The sequence below is a fragment of the Erpetoichthys calabaricus genome, chromosome 10 (genome assembly GCF_900747795.2).
Source record: "Erpetoichthys calabaricus chromosome 10, fErpCal1.3, whole genome shotgun sequence".
In the NCBI taxonomy this organism is placed as follows: Eukaryota; Metazoa; Chordata; class Cladistia; order Polypteriformes; family Polypteridae; genus Erpetoichthys; species Erpetoichthys calabaricus.
Genome location: NC_041403.2, coordinates 14097773 through 14114211, shown reverse-complemented (window position 1 = coordinate 14114211; position 16439 = coordinate 14097773). Strand labels below are relative to the sequence as shown.

Genomic DNA, 16439 nt, shown 5'->3' with positions numbered 1-16439 from the left:
CTCGCCATTCCCATCCACTTAATTCTGCTAAAATAACATCAAGTCAAGTTCTGAAGGTCCCTAAAGTCATCCTGTCCACCACACTACGTGGTCACTTATTGCAGGTGTCTATCGTTCTCAGGATGTTTTTCTTTACACAAATGTTTGTCCCTCTGTTCTTGATAAACTCATTTTAAAGTCACCGTCTCAATCCACTGGACTAATTCACTTCATAGTTTTTAACACTAGAATTACCAAAGCCTACGAAAAAACTCAGAAATCCGTCCCACCTTAAATCCCTTTGCACCTCTCCATCAGCATCTTTTGTCTTGTAAATGTGTCAATAAGCAGCAAGCAGCCTGCTACCATATCCCCCCATCGCCGCACAGTTTTCTCAGCTCAAGTCTGTTTACCTGCGTGTCAGTTGCGTAGTCTTGTATAGAGTGAGAAGTCAAGCAAAATGACACCTTTTATAAATACTATATCATTACTTGGAACACATGCATTTCATGTGTGTACCATGTCTACAACAATCTATGTAAACACATCGTTAAAACGTTCTTTTTCTGCAGTTATATTCTTGAATAGAAGCACACTTCTTCCGTTATATTTGTACCTTTTGTGAAAGTGTTTATTTGATATTTGGACTTCAGGCGTCACACATTATACACTTCATGTCTACATTTTGTCAATTATTACTCAAACATGAAAAACGTTTCTTTTCTATCGATGTGTTTAAATCGATTGTGGTAGACACAGAACACACATGAAATGCATGTGTTCCAAGTAACAATATAGTATTTATCAAAGGTGTCATTTTACTTGACTTCTTACTCTATACAATTCTAAGCAACTGACACGCAGGTAAACAGACTTGAGCTGAGAAAACTGTGCGGCGGTGGGAGGATGTGACAGCAGGTTGCTTGCTGCTTATCGACACATTTATAAGACAAAAGACGCTGATGGAAAGGTGCAAAGGGATTTAAGGTGGGATGGATTTCTGAGTTTTTTTGTAGGCTTTGGTAATTCTAGTGTTGTTAACGCTTCATTCATACCGTGTCATTTTCCAACCCACTTAAACCACACCAGGGTTGCTTTGGAGCTAGCAGAGGGTGCAAGGCAAGAGCAAACCCTGCACAGGAAGCCAGTCCATTACAGACCCTTCAATCAGGTCACCTCTTAATCTTCTTTTGCTTAAACTGTAAAGGTTCAGCTCTTCTAATCTTTCACTCGTCACTCATCCCTGTAGCAGCCTCGTCGCTCTTCTCTGGACCTTCTCTAGTGCTGCTATGTCCTTTTTGTAGCCTGGACACCACAACTGCACACAGAACTCCAGATGAGGCCTCACCAGTGTATTAAAGCTTGAGCAGAATGTCCTTGGACTTGTACTCCACACATTAAGGTGCTATATGACCTGACATGACCGGTTAGCCTTCTTAATGGCTTCTGAACAATGTCTGGCAGTTGATAGTGTTGAGCCCACTATGACTCCTAAATCCTTCTCATAAGGTGGACTCTCGATTTCTAGACCTTCCATTGTGTATTCATACCTAACATTTTTTACTTTGTGTGTGTGACACTTTACATTTATGGACTTTAAATTTCATCTGTCACAAACCTGTCTGCTGTCCATGTCCCTCTGTGATGATTCAACAGATTCCAAATGATCTGGCAATCCACCTATCTTGGCATCATTTATATATATTAAAAATTTGGACACGATCGTCAGTACGCTTTGCACCCTAGAAACCAAGTTACCCAAACTATTCTAACACATTTCAGTAATTATTTACCGCCCCGATTCTGATCATAAAATAGGTCTTTAGGATAGCAATTGACAAGAAGAATTCATAATGGATTGCCGAATTACAGTATTTGAGGGCTCCTCTAGAGTGCTGCCTCTTTCTCTTGCATGACTTGACTCAAAAACTAATCAGCACATTGTTCTCTCATAACAGGCTCAAGTATTTTTCCATCCATCCATTTTAGCTCCAGACCATCCTCGAGAAACTGACACACACCCATCATCGAGATATCAATGTTTTCGGTATCATGGGACCCTGAAACGTCAAGATCTGTCGAAAACCAGACATCGAAATGTTTGACAAATCTAAAGCTTTCGCTCCACTTCCATAGATGATAGGTGGAGGAGGGTGCAAAGCAAAAATAGCAGCGGCCCAAGCACTGCCCCCTGTTGGTCACCACTCTTAACGTCACCCAGCTCTGCCGAGTGTCCTCACACCATCACCCTCTGCTTCCTGCGTCTGAGCCAATTCCGCACCAATCTACATACCACACCAGTTTGCCATGTTACAATCTGGGTTGTGACACCACAGAGGACTGATGGGCTAACTAAAGAAGTTCATTGTGTCGGTTCAGGATGTCGAGTATGGAGGACTTTGGGAGCCACCCACTCTCAACTCGATGTTCTTCTCAAGTGTCCATGTGATTAGGATGGATGAGCCTATTGGGGTGAATGGCCCGTTTTCGTCAAGATTGTCCTTAAGCTATAAAGCTTGTCCAATACTTTTTAGAGTAATGTGGTTTGTGACGGCTCTCCCTGTGGAGATTGATGAAATTATTGATGGTCAAGTGCTTTGTGAGAGCCCTTAGCATGAAAGAAGGTACAGAAAATCAAGCGTCTCTCAGCTGTGAGTCGAAGACTCTTAACTTGTATAGAAAATGAGGTTGGCTGACCAAATAGGTTTGGTGTCTGCCCCAATTGGAGATAATATGCCAGTTTATTAGGTACACCCACGACCCCAAGACCCCCCAGTTCCTCATTCCGGCACGTCCCGAGTCATCTTTTAGAGGTGTGTGGTATAAATGGAGCAGACTAGCATTGGTTCAATTGAGCATCATAATGGACAAAGCGAACTTAGTGACTTTGAATGTGCAGTGACAGCTGGCTCTAGTGTCCCCTAGGTGGCCGTCGTTGTGTGCTTTTCACACACAAATGTTTCAAAAGATTTACTGAAAATGGTGTAAAAAGCAAAAAAAACTATAAGTGTTAGGTGATCCTGGGGAGAAAAATGGAGGGGTCGCTGTTCAAGATTCGCAATTTATAAATTGGTCAGAAGTGGGAGTTCAGGGTGTCGTGTGTAAGGCCAGGTTTATATTTCACGCGACGCGATGCATGCTGCAGTGGACGCTCCTGCCACACAAGCGTTGTACTGTTTATACTTGCACGCGCGCATTACGTAAATCTGGAAGAACCCACCAGGTGGCAGTGCGAGAAATCATCACGGTGAGAACAAGTTCAGCTTCACCGTGTTTTGAATAGCCTGGAACAGCCATTAAATAGCGAGAACACCTTGCCGCAGTATCTCTGAAAAGGAGGTTTAATAATTAAATCCATCAATCCAGGGATGTGCCCATTCCAGATAGCATTAGGCACGAGGCAGAAACAATCCTTAGAAAAGGCATCAGGTCATCGCAAGGTGAATACAACCACATACATACACGCTGGCGTCATTTTAGTGTCACCAATTCTGCATATCTTTGGAAGGAAACTGGAACACAGTGTGGAAACCCAACAGGAAAACATGGAAACTCCACACAGGGAACACAAGGGACATGACTCCCTGAAGGAGAGCAGCGTCACCGTGTCACCCCCATGTGTGTAATTATTAACAGTATTCATTAAACGAAATTAATGATTTACCTGTAAAATGTAATATTTCATCATGAAAGTGATATCAGGTATAAATCTAAGGATTCTACAGTGCATTCAGAAAGTATTCACAGTGCATCACTTTTTCCACATTTTGTTATGTTACAGCCTTATTCCAAAATGGATTAAATTCATTTTTTTCCTCAGAATTCTACACACAACACCCCATAATGACAACATGAAAAAAGTTTACTTGAGATTTTTGCAAATTTATTAAAAATAAAAAAACTGAGAAATCCCATGTACATAAGTATTCACAGCCTTTGCTCAATACTTTGTCGATGCACCTTTGGCAGCAATTCCAGCCTCAAGTCTTTTTGAATATGATGCCACAAGCTTGGCACACCTATCCTTGGCCAGTTTCGCCCATTCCTCTTTGCAGCACCTCTCAAGCTCCATCAGGTTGGATGGGAAGCGCCGGTGCACAGCCATTTTAAGATCTCTCCAGAGATGTGCAATCAGATTCAAGTCTGGGCTCTGGCTGGGCCACTCAAGGACATTCACAGAGTTGTCCTGAAGCCACTCCTTTGATATCTTGGCTGTGTGCTTAGGGTCGTTGTCCTGCTGAAAGATGAACCGTCGCCCCAGTCTGAGGTCAAGAGCGCGCTGGAGCAGGTTTTCATCCAGGATGTCTCTGTACATTGCTGCAGTCATCTTTCCCTTTATCCTGACTAGACTCCCAGTCCATGCCGCTGAAAAACATCCCCACAGCATGATGCTGCCACCACCATGCTTCACTGTAGGGATGGTATTGGCCTGGTGATGAGCGGTGCCTGGTTTCTTCTAAACGTGACGCCTGGCATTCACACCAAAGAGTTCAATCTTTGTCTCATCAGACCAGAGAATTTTCTTTCTCATGGTCTGAGAGTCCTTCAGGTGCCTTTTGGCAAACTCCAGGAGGGCTGCCATGTGTCTTTTACTAAGGAGTGGCTTCCGTCTGGCCACTCTACCATACAGGCCTGATTGTTGGATTGCTGCAGAGATGGTGGTCCTTCTGGAAGGTTCTCCTCTCTCCACAGAGGACCTCTGGAGCTCTGACAGAGTGACCATCGGGTTCTTGGTCACCTCCCTGACTAAGGCCCTTCTCCACCGATCGCTCAGTTTAGATGGCCGGCCAGCTCTAGGAAGAGTCCTGGTGGTTTCGAACTTCTTCCACTTACGGATGATGGAGGCCACTGTGCTCATTGGGACCTTCAAAGCAGCAGAAATTTTTCTGTAATCTTCTCCAGATTTGTGCCTCGAGACAATCCTGTCTCGGAGGTCTACAGACAATTCCTTTGACTTCATGCTTGGTTTGTGCTCTGACATGAACTGTCAACGGTGGGACCTTATATAGACAGGTGTGTGCCTTTCCAAATCATGTCCAGTCAACTGAATTTACCACAGGTGGACTCCAATGAAGCTGCAGAAACATCTCAAGGATGATCAGGGGAAACAGGATGCACCTGAGCTCAATTTTGAGCTTCATGGCAAAGGCTGTGAATACTTATGTACATGTGCTTTCTCAATTTTTTTATTTTTAATAAATTTGCAAAAACCTCAAGTAAACTTTTTTCACGTTGTCATTATGGGGTGTTGTGTGTAGAATTCTGAGGAAAAAAAAGAATTTAATCCATTTTGGAATAAGGCTGTAACATAACAAAATGTGGAAAAAGTGATGCGCTGTGAATACTTTCCGGATGCACTGTATGTATTCAATAAGAATGTGCTAAAGCTAACTGAGCAAATGTAATCTAATGCAGATATAAAGAAATTATATTTTTATAGCTTTAGTAACTAATGTAATGAACTAACCTTTATGTAACCCTTGATATTTTATGAGCAATGTGCGTGGAAAAAAAAAAAAAAAAAGTATAAGGAAGTGAGCATTGTCTAAAACCGCCGAGTTGCATACACCCTATAACCGTTAAGACCAGTTATAGCAAGTTTTGTCCTATGTACGTGTAAGTTAGCAGAAGTGTATTTCTTAAAATTGTGCAAATACTGACCACTTTTTATCTGTAAAAAACACTGTTTTCTCTGCATGTACAAATTCAGGATGTGGACAGGGGCTACAGCAATCCATGTAATAACCTCAACATGAACTGCTATGGCTTTTTTTTATTCTTGTCAACGAACTTGAGTATTTAAAGGAAGTCTCACTTTCCTGCTGGCAGGCTGACGGTCTGTAGCACACTGGAACGTGACAGAGTCTGCAGCCTTCTCTCACCAAGAAATTGCTTTTTACTTTTTATTGGCGTCCGCCTTCTGTTGTTCTCAACTTCAGCGACCACAGCTCCTTGATACCCTAGGCAAGTTGATGAGCAGCGACGTCGCAACTGAAGTGCTAGGCTGCAGCGGCCTGGCAGGCTACACTACTGGCTGGGCTGCTGAGACTGGCCACTGGGCAGAACTGACCATCACAAGTATTAATAGTTCGCATACTGTATTTTGACGTTTTTTTTGCTCTCGTTTTATGTCATTTTATGCTAGTAATGTAACAAACAGTGCAGACTACAGCTGAAGATCTGAAGTGGACGCGAGAAGTTGGCGAGTTGTCTATTAACAAATTTTTGTGATTTTGAGTTTGTAAAATTAGTGTAGGTCAGGGGGCATTTTGCATATCGGCTTATTTTACAATATAAAACTTTGAAGTAAACGATTTGATTTTTGGAGGATTTGTTTTCCAACTTCAATTACTGAGCAATGAATTCAGTGAGCGTTTTCGCGATTTCAGTTCACACGAGCAGGACTTTCCGCTGTTTACGTCACCATACTCTTACAACATTGAGAACGCGCCTAAGAATATATAAACATAACATTGCATTTCAGGACATTTTGTTTGTGGGCGGCACGGTGGCGCAGTGGGTAGCACTGCTGCCTCGCAGTAACGAGACCTGTGGGTTCGCTTCCCCGAGTCCTCCCTGCGTGGAGTTTGTATGTTCTCCCCATGTCTGTGTGGGTTTCCTCCGGGTGCTCCAGTTTCCTCCCACAGTCCAAAGACATGCAGGTTAGGTGCATTGGCGGTCCTAAATTGTCCCGTGGGTGTGTGCCCTGCGGTGGGCTGACACCCTGCCTAGGGATTTATTCCTGCCTTGCGCCCTGTGTTGGCTGGGATTGGCACCAGCAGACCACCCTGTGTTAGTAATTATCCAACCCACTATATCCTGACGGACTGACTGACTGAGATCTTGTTCGTTAGATTGACCATTACTTTTGTCAAGGCGATGGACAGAAACGGTGATGCTTTTCAGCATTTAAGAAATAAGTTTGGTCTTGAGAAAAGTGAAGCCAAAATTAAAGGAAAGTGTTTTTGTTCTTTCCTGAAATCTGTGAACTGATGCTCGACGATGAGTTCAAAAGGAAACTGAAGCCCACTGAATCAGCAGCATGGGAAGCATTTGTGCGGGTTGTCCAGAATTTTCTTGGCAGTCACAGAGCAGAGAATAATGCTGAGCTGGTGGAGAACCTGCTGAAGGCGTATCATCTTATGGGAGCCAGAATGTCACGGAGGACGCATTTTTTACATTCTCATCTCGACTTTTTTCCACCAAATCTAAGCGATGTCACAGATGAGTATGGGGTAATAATAATAATAATAATAATAAGATTTCATCAAGATACAAAGGTGGTGGAAAACCAATAGATAGATATTTTATTTATCCCAAGGGGAAATTCCCATACTCCAGCACCAGTATACTAATAAAAAACAATATTAAAGAGTGATAACAATGCAGGTATACAGACAGACAACTTTGTATAATGTTAACGTTTACCCCCCCCCTGGTGGAACTGAAGAGTCGCATAGTGTGGGGGAGGAACGATCTCCTCAATCTGTCAGTGGAGCAGGACGGTGACAGCAGTCTGTCGCTGAAGCTGCTCTTCTGTCTGGAGATGATCCTGTTCAGTGGATTCTCCATAATTGATAGGAGTCTGCTCAGCGCCCGTCGCTCTGCCACAGATGTCAAACTGTCCAGCTCCGTGCCTACAATAGAGCTTGCCTTCCTCACCAGTTTGTCCAGGCGTGAGGCATCCTTCTTCTTAATGCTGCCTCCCCAGCACACCACCGCGTAGAAGAGGGCGCTCGCCACAACCATCTGATAGAACATCTGCAGCATCTTATTGCAGATGTTGAAGGACGCCAGCCTTCTAAGGAAGTATAGTCGGCTCTGTCCTTTCTTGCACAGAGCATCAGTATTGACAGTCCAGTCTAATTGATCATCCAGCTGCACTCCCAGGTATTTATAGGTCTGCACCCTCTGCACACAGTCACCTCTGATAATCACGGGGTCCATGAGGGGCCTGGGCCTCCTAAAATCCACCACCAGCTCCTTGGTTTTGCTGGTGTTCAGGTGTAGGTGGTTCGAGTCACACCATTTAACAAAGTCCTTGATTAGGTTCCTATACTCCTCCTCCTGCCCACTCCTGATGCAGCCCACGATAGCAGTGTTGTCAGCGAACTTCTGCACGTGGCAGGACTCCGAGTTGTATTGGAAGTCAGATGTATATAGGCTGAACAGGACCAGAGAAAGTACAGTCCCCTGTGGCGCTCCTGTGCTGCAGACCACAATGTCAGACCTGCAGTTCCCAAGACGCACATACTGAGGTCTGTCTGTAAGATAGTCCATGATCCATGGCACCAGGTATGAATCTACTCCCATCTCTGTCAGCTTGTCCCTAAGGAGCAGAGGTTGGATGGTGTTGAAGGCGCTAGAGAAGTCCAGAAACATAATTCTTACAGCACCACTGCCTCTGTCCAAGTGGAAGAGAGATCGGTGTAGCATATAGATGATGGCATCCTCCGCTCCCACCTTCTCCTGGTATGCGAACTGCAGAGGGTCGAGTGCGTGGCTGACCTGTGGCCTCAGGTGGTGAAGCAGCAGCCGCTCCATGGTCTTCATCACATGTGACGTCAGAGCAACAGGCCGGAAGTCATTCAGCTCACTAGGACGTGATACCTTTGGGACTGGGGTGAGACAAGATGTTTTCCAAAGCCAAATCAGTGGAAAATTACTGTTGGTTCTTGCAAAGAGAGACGGATGTGCAGTACAAGCGCAAAAGCAAGTGCCTTCAACATTTTTTGGCATGCCGACCTCACTTTTATATTGAGGTAAATTGACATAAATATACTTTAACATGTCTCTGGTATCATCTTCTGATTTGTTCTCACAATAAAGCAATCAAAACAATTTTGGTAGGACAGAGTCCAAACTCCAGATATCCATCCATCCATCCATCCATTTTCCAACCCACTGAATCCGAACACAGGGTCACGGGGGTCTGCTGGAGCCAATCCCAGCCAACACAGGGCACAAGGCTGGAAACAATCCTGGGCAGGGTGCCAACCCACCGCAGGACACACACAAACACACCCACACACTACGGCCAATGTAGAATCGCCAATCCACCTAACCGGCATGTCTTTGGACTGTGGGAGGAAACCGGAGCGCCCGGAGGAAACCCACGCAGACACGGGGAGAACATGCAGACTCCACGCAGGGAGGACCCGGGAAGCGAACCCATGTCCCCAGATCACCCAAATGCGAGGCAGCAGCGCTACCCACTGCGCCACCGTGCCGCCCATTCCAGATATCGTGTTGATATATTATATTGATATTCAAAAGTGTCAAAACGTCAATGATGTGTATTTCAAAAACCTGACATGCTAGCTTAATTCCGATTTCATATATGAAATCAATGTACAAAAACTTAATAAAGAGCTGCTCTGAAGTTCCCGGTAGCAAACAAAAAATATTTTTTTGTAGACCAGTGTAATACAGCCAATCAATCAATCAATAAAAAATAAACCTAAGAAGTACATCGGGTGGAAGCACTGAATTGCCTGATAGCAGTGGGCAGAAAAGACCCCCAGCGGATCTTCTTAGTACATTACGAGGTTATTCCTAAAAGTGCTCCAAGTGAGCAACCCCCCCCCGGGGATTTTTCATGATGGCGTCCAATTTTGCCCCCATCCTCTTTTCCATAGCAGCTTCCAATGCGCCCAGGGTTGGCCTTGTGATGGTGTGGCCTTCCCTGATAAGTTTGTTCAGGTATGTGATGATTTTCAGACCCACTATACCACTTAACTAAAGAGAAAGGAAGAAAGAAAGAAAAAGAGAACGAAAGAGAGAAAAAAAAAACCCAAGATGACGAAAAAGTGAGGACAAGATGACTAAAGGGCAGTCTCATACGATCTGGCAGCCTAGAAGAGAACGGTAGCACAAACTGGGGCCCCGCTCTAGGGGATTACTCACCCCTCTGAATAATGACACGGAGTGGGCCGAGCATGGTGAAGGACCTCCCTATGGATCTGAGGGCCGACCTCGGGCGGTCTGGCTGCGCGGTTAGAAGAAGGCCAATACAGGGGTCCGAAGATGATGTTTGTGGCTGTCGAGTCTCCACCGGCGGTAAACCGAGAATGGAAGGAGTCAATGACTGCACTTTAACCTCTGCTTGTATTGGAATTCATTAATTATTGTTTTGATCCCCCACTCTTCACTTGGTTTTTATTGACATTTGTTTGTTTTAATAAAAGCACCTTTGCACTTTTCCACCATCTCCTTGCTCCATGTGAGATTTGTCCCCATTAATCAGCTCAGTTCAGTCATAACTATCAATGGTGTTGGGTTCGAGAGGCCCCCCCCCCCCACAAATGTGAAGGAGGAGTCTGGAGTGGACCCGCATCGTCACAAGGTATAGTGTGCTTCTTTTGTGCTCAGGTTGCTTCCCCCAGGAGAACACAGTATAGACCACCACACGGACTACTATGGACTGGTAGAACATCTCCCACAGCCTGCTACACACATCAGAAGACCGGAGCTTCCTCAGAAGATCCAGTCTGCTCTGGTCCTTCTTGTATGGTCAAATCAGTCCAGGCAGTTGTTTATGTGGACCCCCATGTACTTACCTCTTCTATACTCCCATAACCCCCCAATAGTGAGTGGTCTCAGAGGTTCTTTGGCACACCAGAAGTCCACCACCAGCTCTTTTGATTTGCCGGTTGTCATCCCTGCTCCACATAAAGAACCCCCCCCACCCCACCCCACCCCAATCTTCCTTCACTCCGACACGTCTCCATTGTTAATGCAGCCTGTGATGTTACGAGTCATCTGAAAACTTCTTCAGGTATTGTGCATAGGGGTAAATGGGAAGGGAGAGCAACCAGTTCAACCCGAGGTGCTCCAGTATGACATTATTATAATCAGGATTGGGTCATAAAACAAAAATAAATCCCACAGAGGAACGTTACATCCATTAGGACACAATGGAAAGAATAGGACACCACTACAAACCTGACAAGAGAAAGACACCCACCAAAACCTCACAGACCGGGCAGCGAGGGCATTAATCAGAGATACAGCAAAAACATTATCATAGCATCTTTCACCAGGCACTTAACCATTAAACGGCTGATCCGAGCTTCACTACATAAAGCGCCTACCATGGGGAGCTCCGTCACAACTACCCACCCATTTTCCAAACCCACTGTGGCCATTATGGGGCTGCAAGGTGCCAAAGTCCATCCTGGTATTATCAAGTCATCATACGTTTTATGAAAAGCAAAGGGGTGCCCGATGTTCGTTCTGCGGAGTCTTTCACCATGAGTACCACTGAAAATAGAGCCAACACCAAGAATGATTATAAAACACTTCAAGAAACAGAAACAGAAGAAATTTAACAAACAAGAGGATGCCATTCTGTCCATCAAGCCCATAGCTAGAACTTCTACTGCTGCTGCCTTGTCACAAAAGCACATGACCCTGTAGACACCATTGGGGGCTCCAGCTCCCCAAATACCCAACACAAACAGGCTCGGACACAAATAGAAAAGTCAAAAAGAGTCTTTTATTGTGGGAAACTCGTCTTGGTGAAGCGTTTCCCACCACCACAGCCACAAGTACCATTAAGCACAATCACAGCTCTTTGTCTTTTCCTTTCTTCCACTCCACCTCGCAAGCTTTGTCCACCTTCCACCCGACTCTCGCTTGTTGAGGGGAGGCAGGCAGCTCCTTTTTATCCAATCCCCGAGAGATGCTTCCAGTGATGTGGCACTGCCAGCTCTGGGTGAGGTTGGACGCCATATGGAGTAGGGACAGCTCCCCCTACGGGACACATCAAGGCTGTTCCTCGAAACTACAACACCCAGCATGCCTTGCAGGGATCCAAACCTGGATTCGCCGCCACCTAGCATCCTGGGGAAGACAAAACCTTGTGCAAGCTGTCTCCCCCACCTTGTCCATCCATCCTGATTTGGGTCCTGATTAGGGCAAGGATGCCATCCACCCCTCACAACACTTAGAGTTGGCCCCACTTTCTATAACATCGTGCGGTCATGAAGCACTTCACCATCAGTTCATGGAGCACTCTTACATATGGCGATGGCAGCATGGAGTGCTACCAATAAGACAGTCCATCGGCGCCTTTTAATATTCCAGTGTGTCATCCACATTGACCACTTTCAATCATTTGTTCAAACTTTTATTTCTGTAGCACATTTGTACAAAGCCCTGCCCCAAAATGCAGCACAGACAAGTCCTCCGTGTTCACTGCAAAGCAACTTTGGGTCTTTTCCTGCTGCATCCTTCCATAGGTACCAACTCAAAGCATGATATGCAAATCCACACCGCTTAACCTGTCTTTACAAATTTTAACCTAGTTTCTCCATTTGTATTGGGGAACATCATAGGATACAATGAAATTTAGTTGGTGCCCACAGCCTGGGCAGCACCTCAGACTCGACAGTGCTGGTTACCCCAGCTGGTATATACAGTAATATGGACATCATTTTGCTGCTTTAACAGCCATTGTGATGGGATGGCTGAGTTATTATGACATGTAAGAGGGGTGGTGACCTATAGAGCTTGGGAAAGGCGCTATATGAATAAACTATTATTCAAATCCCAGGTCACATGGTTATATGTGTGTTTTTCTATGTGCATTGGGGTTGTGCTTTACTCAAAGCTGGACTTATGTTATCAGTCAAAAGTTTGGCATCACCCACAAATGTACATGTTTCCGATAAAATAATGTATGCTATTATATTAGGCTACTATTAAATTTATTTAAAAATACAGCCAAGACATTACTGGTGTTGCTAATGGTTATAAATGCTTGAAATGGCTCAGTTTTTAATGTATTATTCACATAGGACTACAAAACCCCATTTTCAGCAGAACTTTCATTTCTAATGGTCACCTCCCTATGCTCATCCCTTATTAGTAAGGTATAAATGCTAACTGGTTATTAGAGAAACCTCTCTTTTTTGTTTTTGAATTGAATCCCCGAAGAAAATATGTCCTTTTGCATGATAAAATTGGGGGTTTGGTATGGTTACAACGCAGGGTCAGCCATTGCACAGAATCCCGAGAGCAATTTTTAGGTTAAGGGTCTCGCTCAAGGGCCCAACAGAGTGGCATCCCTTTTAGCAGTAACGCGATTTGATCCGGCAGCCTTCCAGAAACCAGCGTAGATCCTTAACCACTGAGCCATTGCCTATTAGCACCGCTGAAACCTGTTACTCTGTGTACTTGGGTGGCATTTTCAATCATTGGATCAAACTCTATTTCTGTAGCACATTTGTACAAAGTCCTGCCCCAAAATGCAGCACTGACAAGCCCTCCGTGTTCATTGCAAAGCAACTAAGGGTCTTTTCCTGCTGCACCCATCCATAGATACCAACACAAAGCACATGATACGGACTTGGCCAGGCTTTACCTTACACCATAAACATTGTCATAAAGCACGTGACCGCAGGTCAATTGAGTATTCTTGCGTATGGCGACGGTGGCATGGAGGGCTATCAGAAGACATATCACAATAAAAACCTTTATCTTCTATAATGCCATCTTCTATTACACTTTTTCCAATCATTTCATCAAAGTTTATTTCTGTAGCATTTTTCACAAAGTCCTCTCCCAAAATACAGAGCTGGCAAAGCACTTATAACCAGTTAGGTACTGTACATTTCATTAAGCACAGAGCACAAAGGCATGCAAAGAATAAAAAACAGCCATATTTCAGAAAGCACCCTGCATCATCAGCACAGTTCACACAGCACCCATAAGCTGACTGAACTTGATCTCAAACACAGTTGAGGCCAAACGTGTTGAGACCCCCATGTTTCACAACTCCACACGTGTCACGTTCCCATACACTCCCTGTGTTGCAACGGCTTGTGGAGGTATTCACTCCCCTCGCTGTTTGTCCTGTTCTGTTGCATTTGGATTTTATGTAATGGACCTAACAATACAATCCAAATTGTTGAATTGGAATAAAAATAAAATGCCTTGCAGATATTAAAAAACAAGAACTGGGAGGTTCTGGGTGCATTTAATTGTATTCAGTCACTTTGCTATGAACCCTCCTAAATAAGATCTGGTCAGGTCAATTAACTTCAGATGTCACATGATTAGTTGATTAGGGTCCACCTGTGTGCAAAGTGTCACATGATCTGTTTTGAAAGCCCCCCTGATTCTGCAACACCACTAAGCGAGCAACATAATGACTAAGGAGCACCCCAAATAGGTCAGAGGCAAAGTTGTGGAGAGAAGTATAGATCAGGTTTGGGCTATAAAAAAAAAACACGGAGTATCTCACAGAGCACCATTAAATCCATTACAACACAATGGAAACAACACGGCACCACTACAAACCTGACAAGGGAAGGCCACCCACCATAACTCACAGACCGGGCAAGGAGGACATTAAATCGGAGATGCAACAAAGACACCCAGGATAACACCACAGCATTCTGGTTTTTGATGTGAACATTAACTGAAGCTCCTGACCTGAACCAGCAGGATTTTGTGCAGCATTGAGCTGCTGCCAAATAATTGGCTGATTTTATAATTGTATACATAGGCTGGTGTAGAGGCGTTCCTAATAATTTGGCAAGTAAGTTTATGGTGTCATAGCACAGGGCCATCTTAATGTATGGGCATTGGTTGGAGGACCCCAGGAGTATAGGGGCCCACGATATTCCCGACATCTATGTATGTTTCTGTTTTGCTATCAAAAAAAGGGGCCCCAGTGCACTACTTTTCCTGGGGGTCTATGATGCCCTTAAGATGGCTCTGAATCTTGACGTGAGGAGCTGTGAAACACGGAGTGTGAAGGAAGGTCTTTAGCTCATCTGGCCTCGGGGGTTGCCGTCACAGAACAAACAAAATGGTTGTGTGATCATTTTGTTATATAGCGCCGTTCACAATACACATGCTCACAATGCCTATTCAATCATTTCTATAGTACTGTCCCCAAACACCCTACAATCTGCCATTCAATTTAAAAACAAACTCAAAGGACTGCAAAAAGCAACTCGGAGCACGGGCCGCGACTGCTGAAGCTCAACAGTGTTTGCGCGCAGGAATGACTGTCGGAATCCCCTCGTGCGTTTTGTTGACAGGAGGCGGGACCTCATGAATATTCATTGTGCCAGCGGAAGCGTCGCACGTGTCGGGCGCACAAAAAAAAAAAAAAAAGCCCCCCCTGCCCCGCCCCCCAGTCTGCCAGGAGGACAAAACACCGAGTGCGAGACAAGAGATCCCCGCGTCGCCGCGCCCCCCAAAGCCCACACAAAGGCGACCACTTACGGCAGTTCTCCTCGTCGCTGTTGTCCGTACAGTCGTCGTCGTCGTCGCACCTCCAGATTGTGGGGATGCACCTGCCATTGTCGCACTGAAACTGCCCCATTTCACATTCCGCTTGGGTCGCTGCGGTCAATTGAAAGAGAAAGAAGAGGTCATCATTGGATGGGATATACAGGGGGATTAGTTTTGACACTCTTGACATGCAGAAAGCTCTCCGTTACCTTTAAGTGCGTGGAATGCCCGTACGGGCGACTTGCGCTGCGTAACGGTGAAAATTACACTCGTGTTAGGAGTTCGGCCGAGTTAAACACGCGTGTGCGCCTAAAGGAGGGGGGGGGGGGGGGGGGGGGGGGGGTGGTCAGCATGCCAGCACGTGCTTATTCAGTAAAGGAGGAGCGTGAATACAGGTGCAATTGTGCGCAAGTGTGCGCGCATAACTTACCTGTGGGCGCGCACATGCAGACTCAGGTGTACAAGTGTGGACATCCAGGCGGGTAAAACCAAACACAAATGACAGCACAAGTCAATGCGCCTTGTGTCCGAGCGCACTTGCGGGTGTTGTGCATTCACACCGCATTTTACCGATGGCCGTTTGCCGGCGGGGTGTGTAAATGTTGCGCATGTGCATCCGTGTGAGCGCACAATCACAGACCCCGACTGAGCAAACACTCCGCCTGGGTGCAGCAGCTCCGGCCACACTGTGTGCCGCTAGCGGGAGCGTGCACGCGCTCTCACACAAACACAGACATACATATATAGATATAAATATATACAAGCATACGCGCAACTCGCGTCCACCCACCTCTGCTAGACAGAAGCTTCAGCAAGAACAGCAGCAACAGGACTGTCCAAGGGTGCGTCCACATCTCTCGACGCCGCTGTCTCAAGAGCTCTTCCAGCCAGCTCTCACGCTGCCTCCGCAGCTCGGCGAAAGCAGTGCACCTCACACACTGCTCTCCGCGAGCGCTGACACTGGTTTGAATCGGCGGCGGCGACGTCACGGGAGGGCGGGACTAAGCAAAGGAGTGGGGGCGGGATCCTGACTGTGGCTCGGGGACACGTGCCGGGGGTGGGAGGGGCGTCACCAGTCAGATGCTGTCATTTCTTGTCTTACGTAGCGAGAGACCCGCCAAAAATCGGGGGAAGAGAATTAAAGAACACCCTAGAGCAATATCCATTCTTTAAGTTGAGTGAAGTTACGGTATAGCAGTTGTCTGAGGTAA

The 16439-nt window shown here is 45.7% G+C and overlaps 1 protein-coding gene across 1 annotated transcript in view; it reads right to left on the bottom strand.

Moving 5' to 3' along the window:
- Positions 1–16198, bottom strand: part of lrp8 (low density lipoprotein receptor-related protein 8, apolipoprotein e receptor) — a 485237-nt gene extending 469039 nt beyond the window's left edge. The window contains exons 1-2 of the mRNA XM_051932703.1: positions 16019–16198; positions 15220–15339 (exon numbers count right to left, since the gene is read on the bottom strand). Of these exons, the coding sequence (XP_051788663.1) occupies positions 15220–15339; positions 16019–16082 (184 nt within the window). The 5' untranslated portion in view covers positions 16083–16198. The remainder of the gene's footprint in view (positions 1–15219; positions 15340–16018) is intronic.
- Positions 16199–16439: the final 241 nt, after the last annotated feature.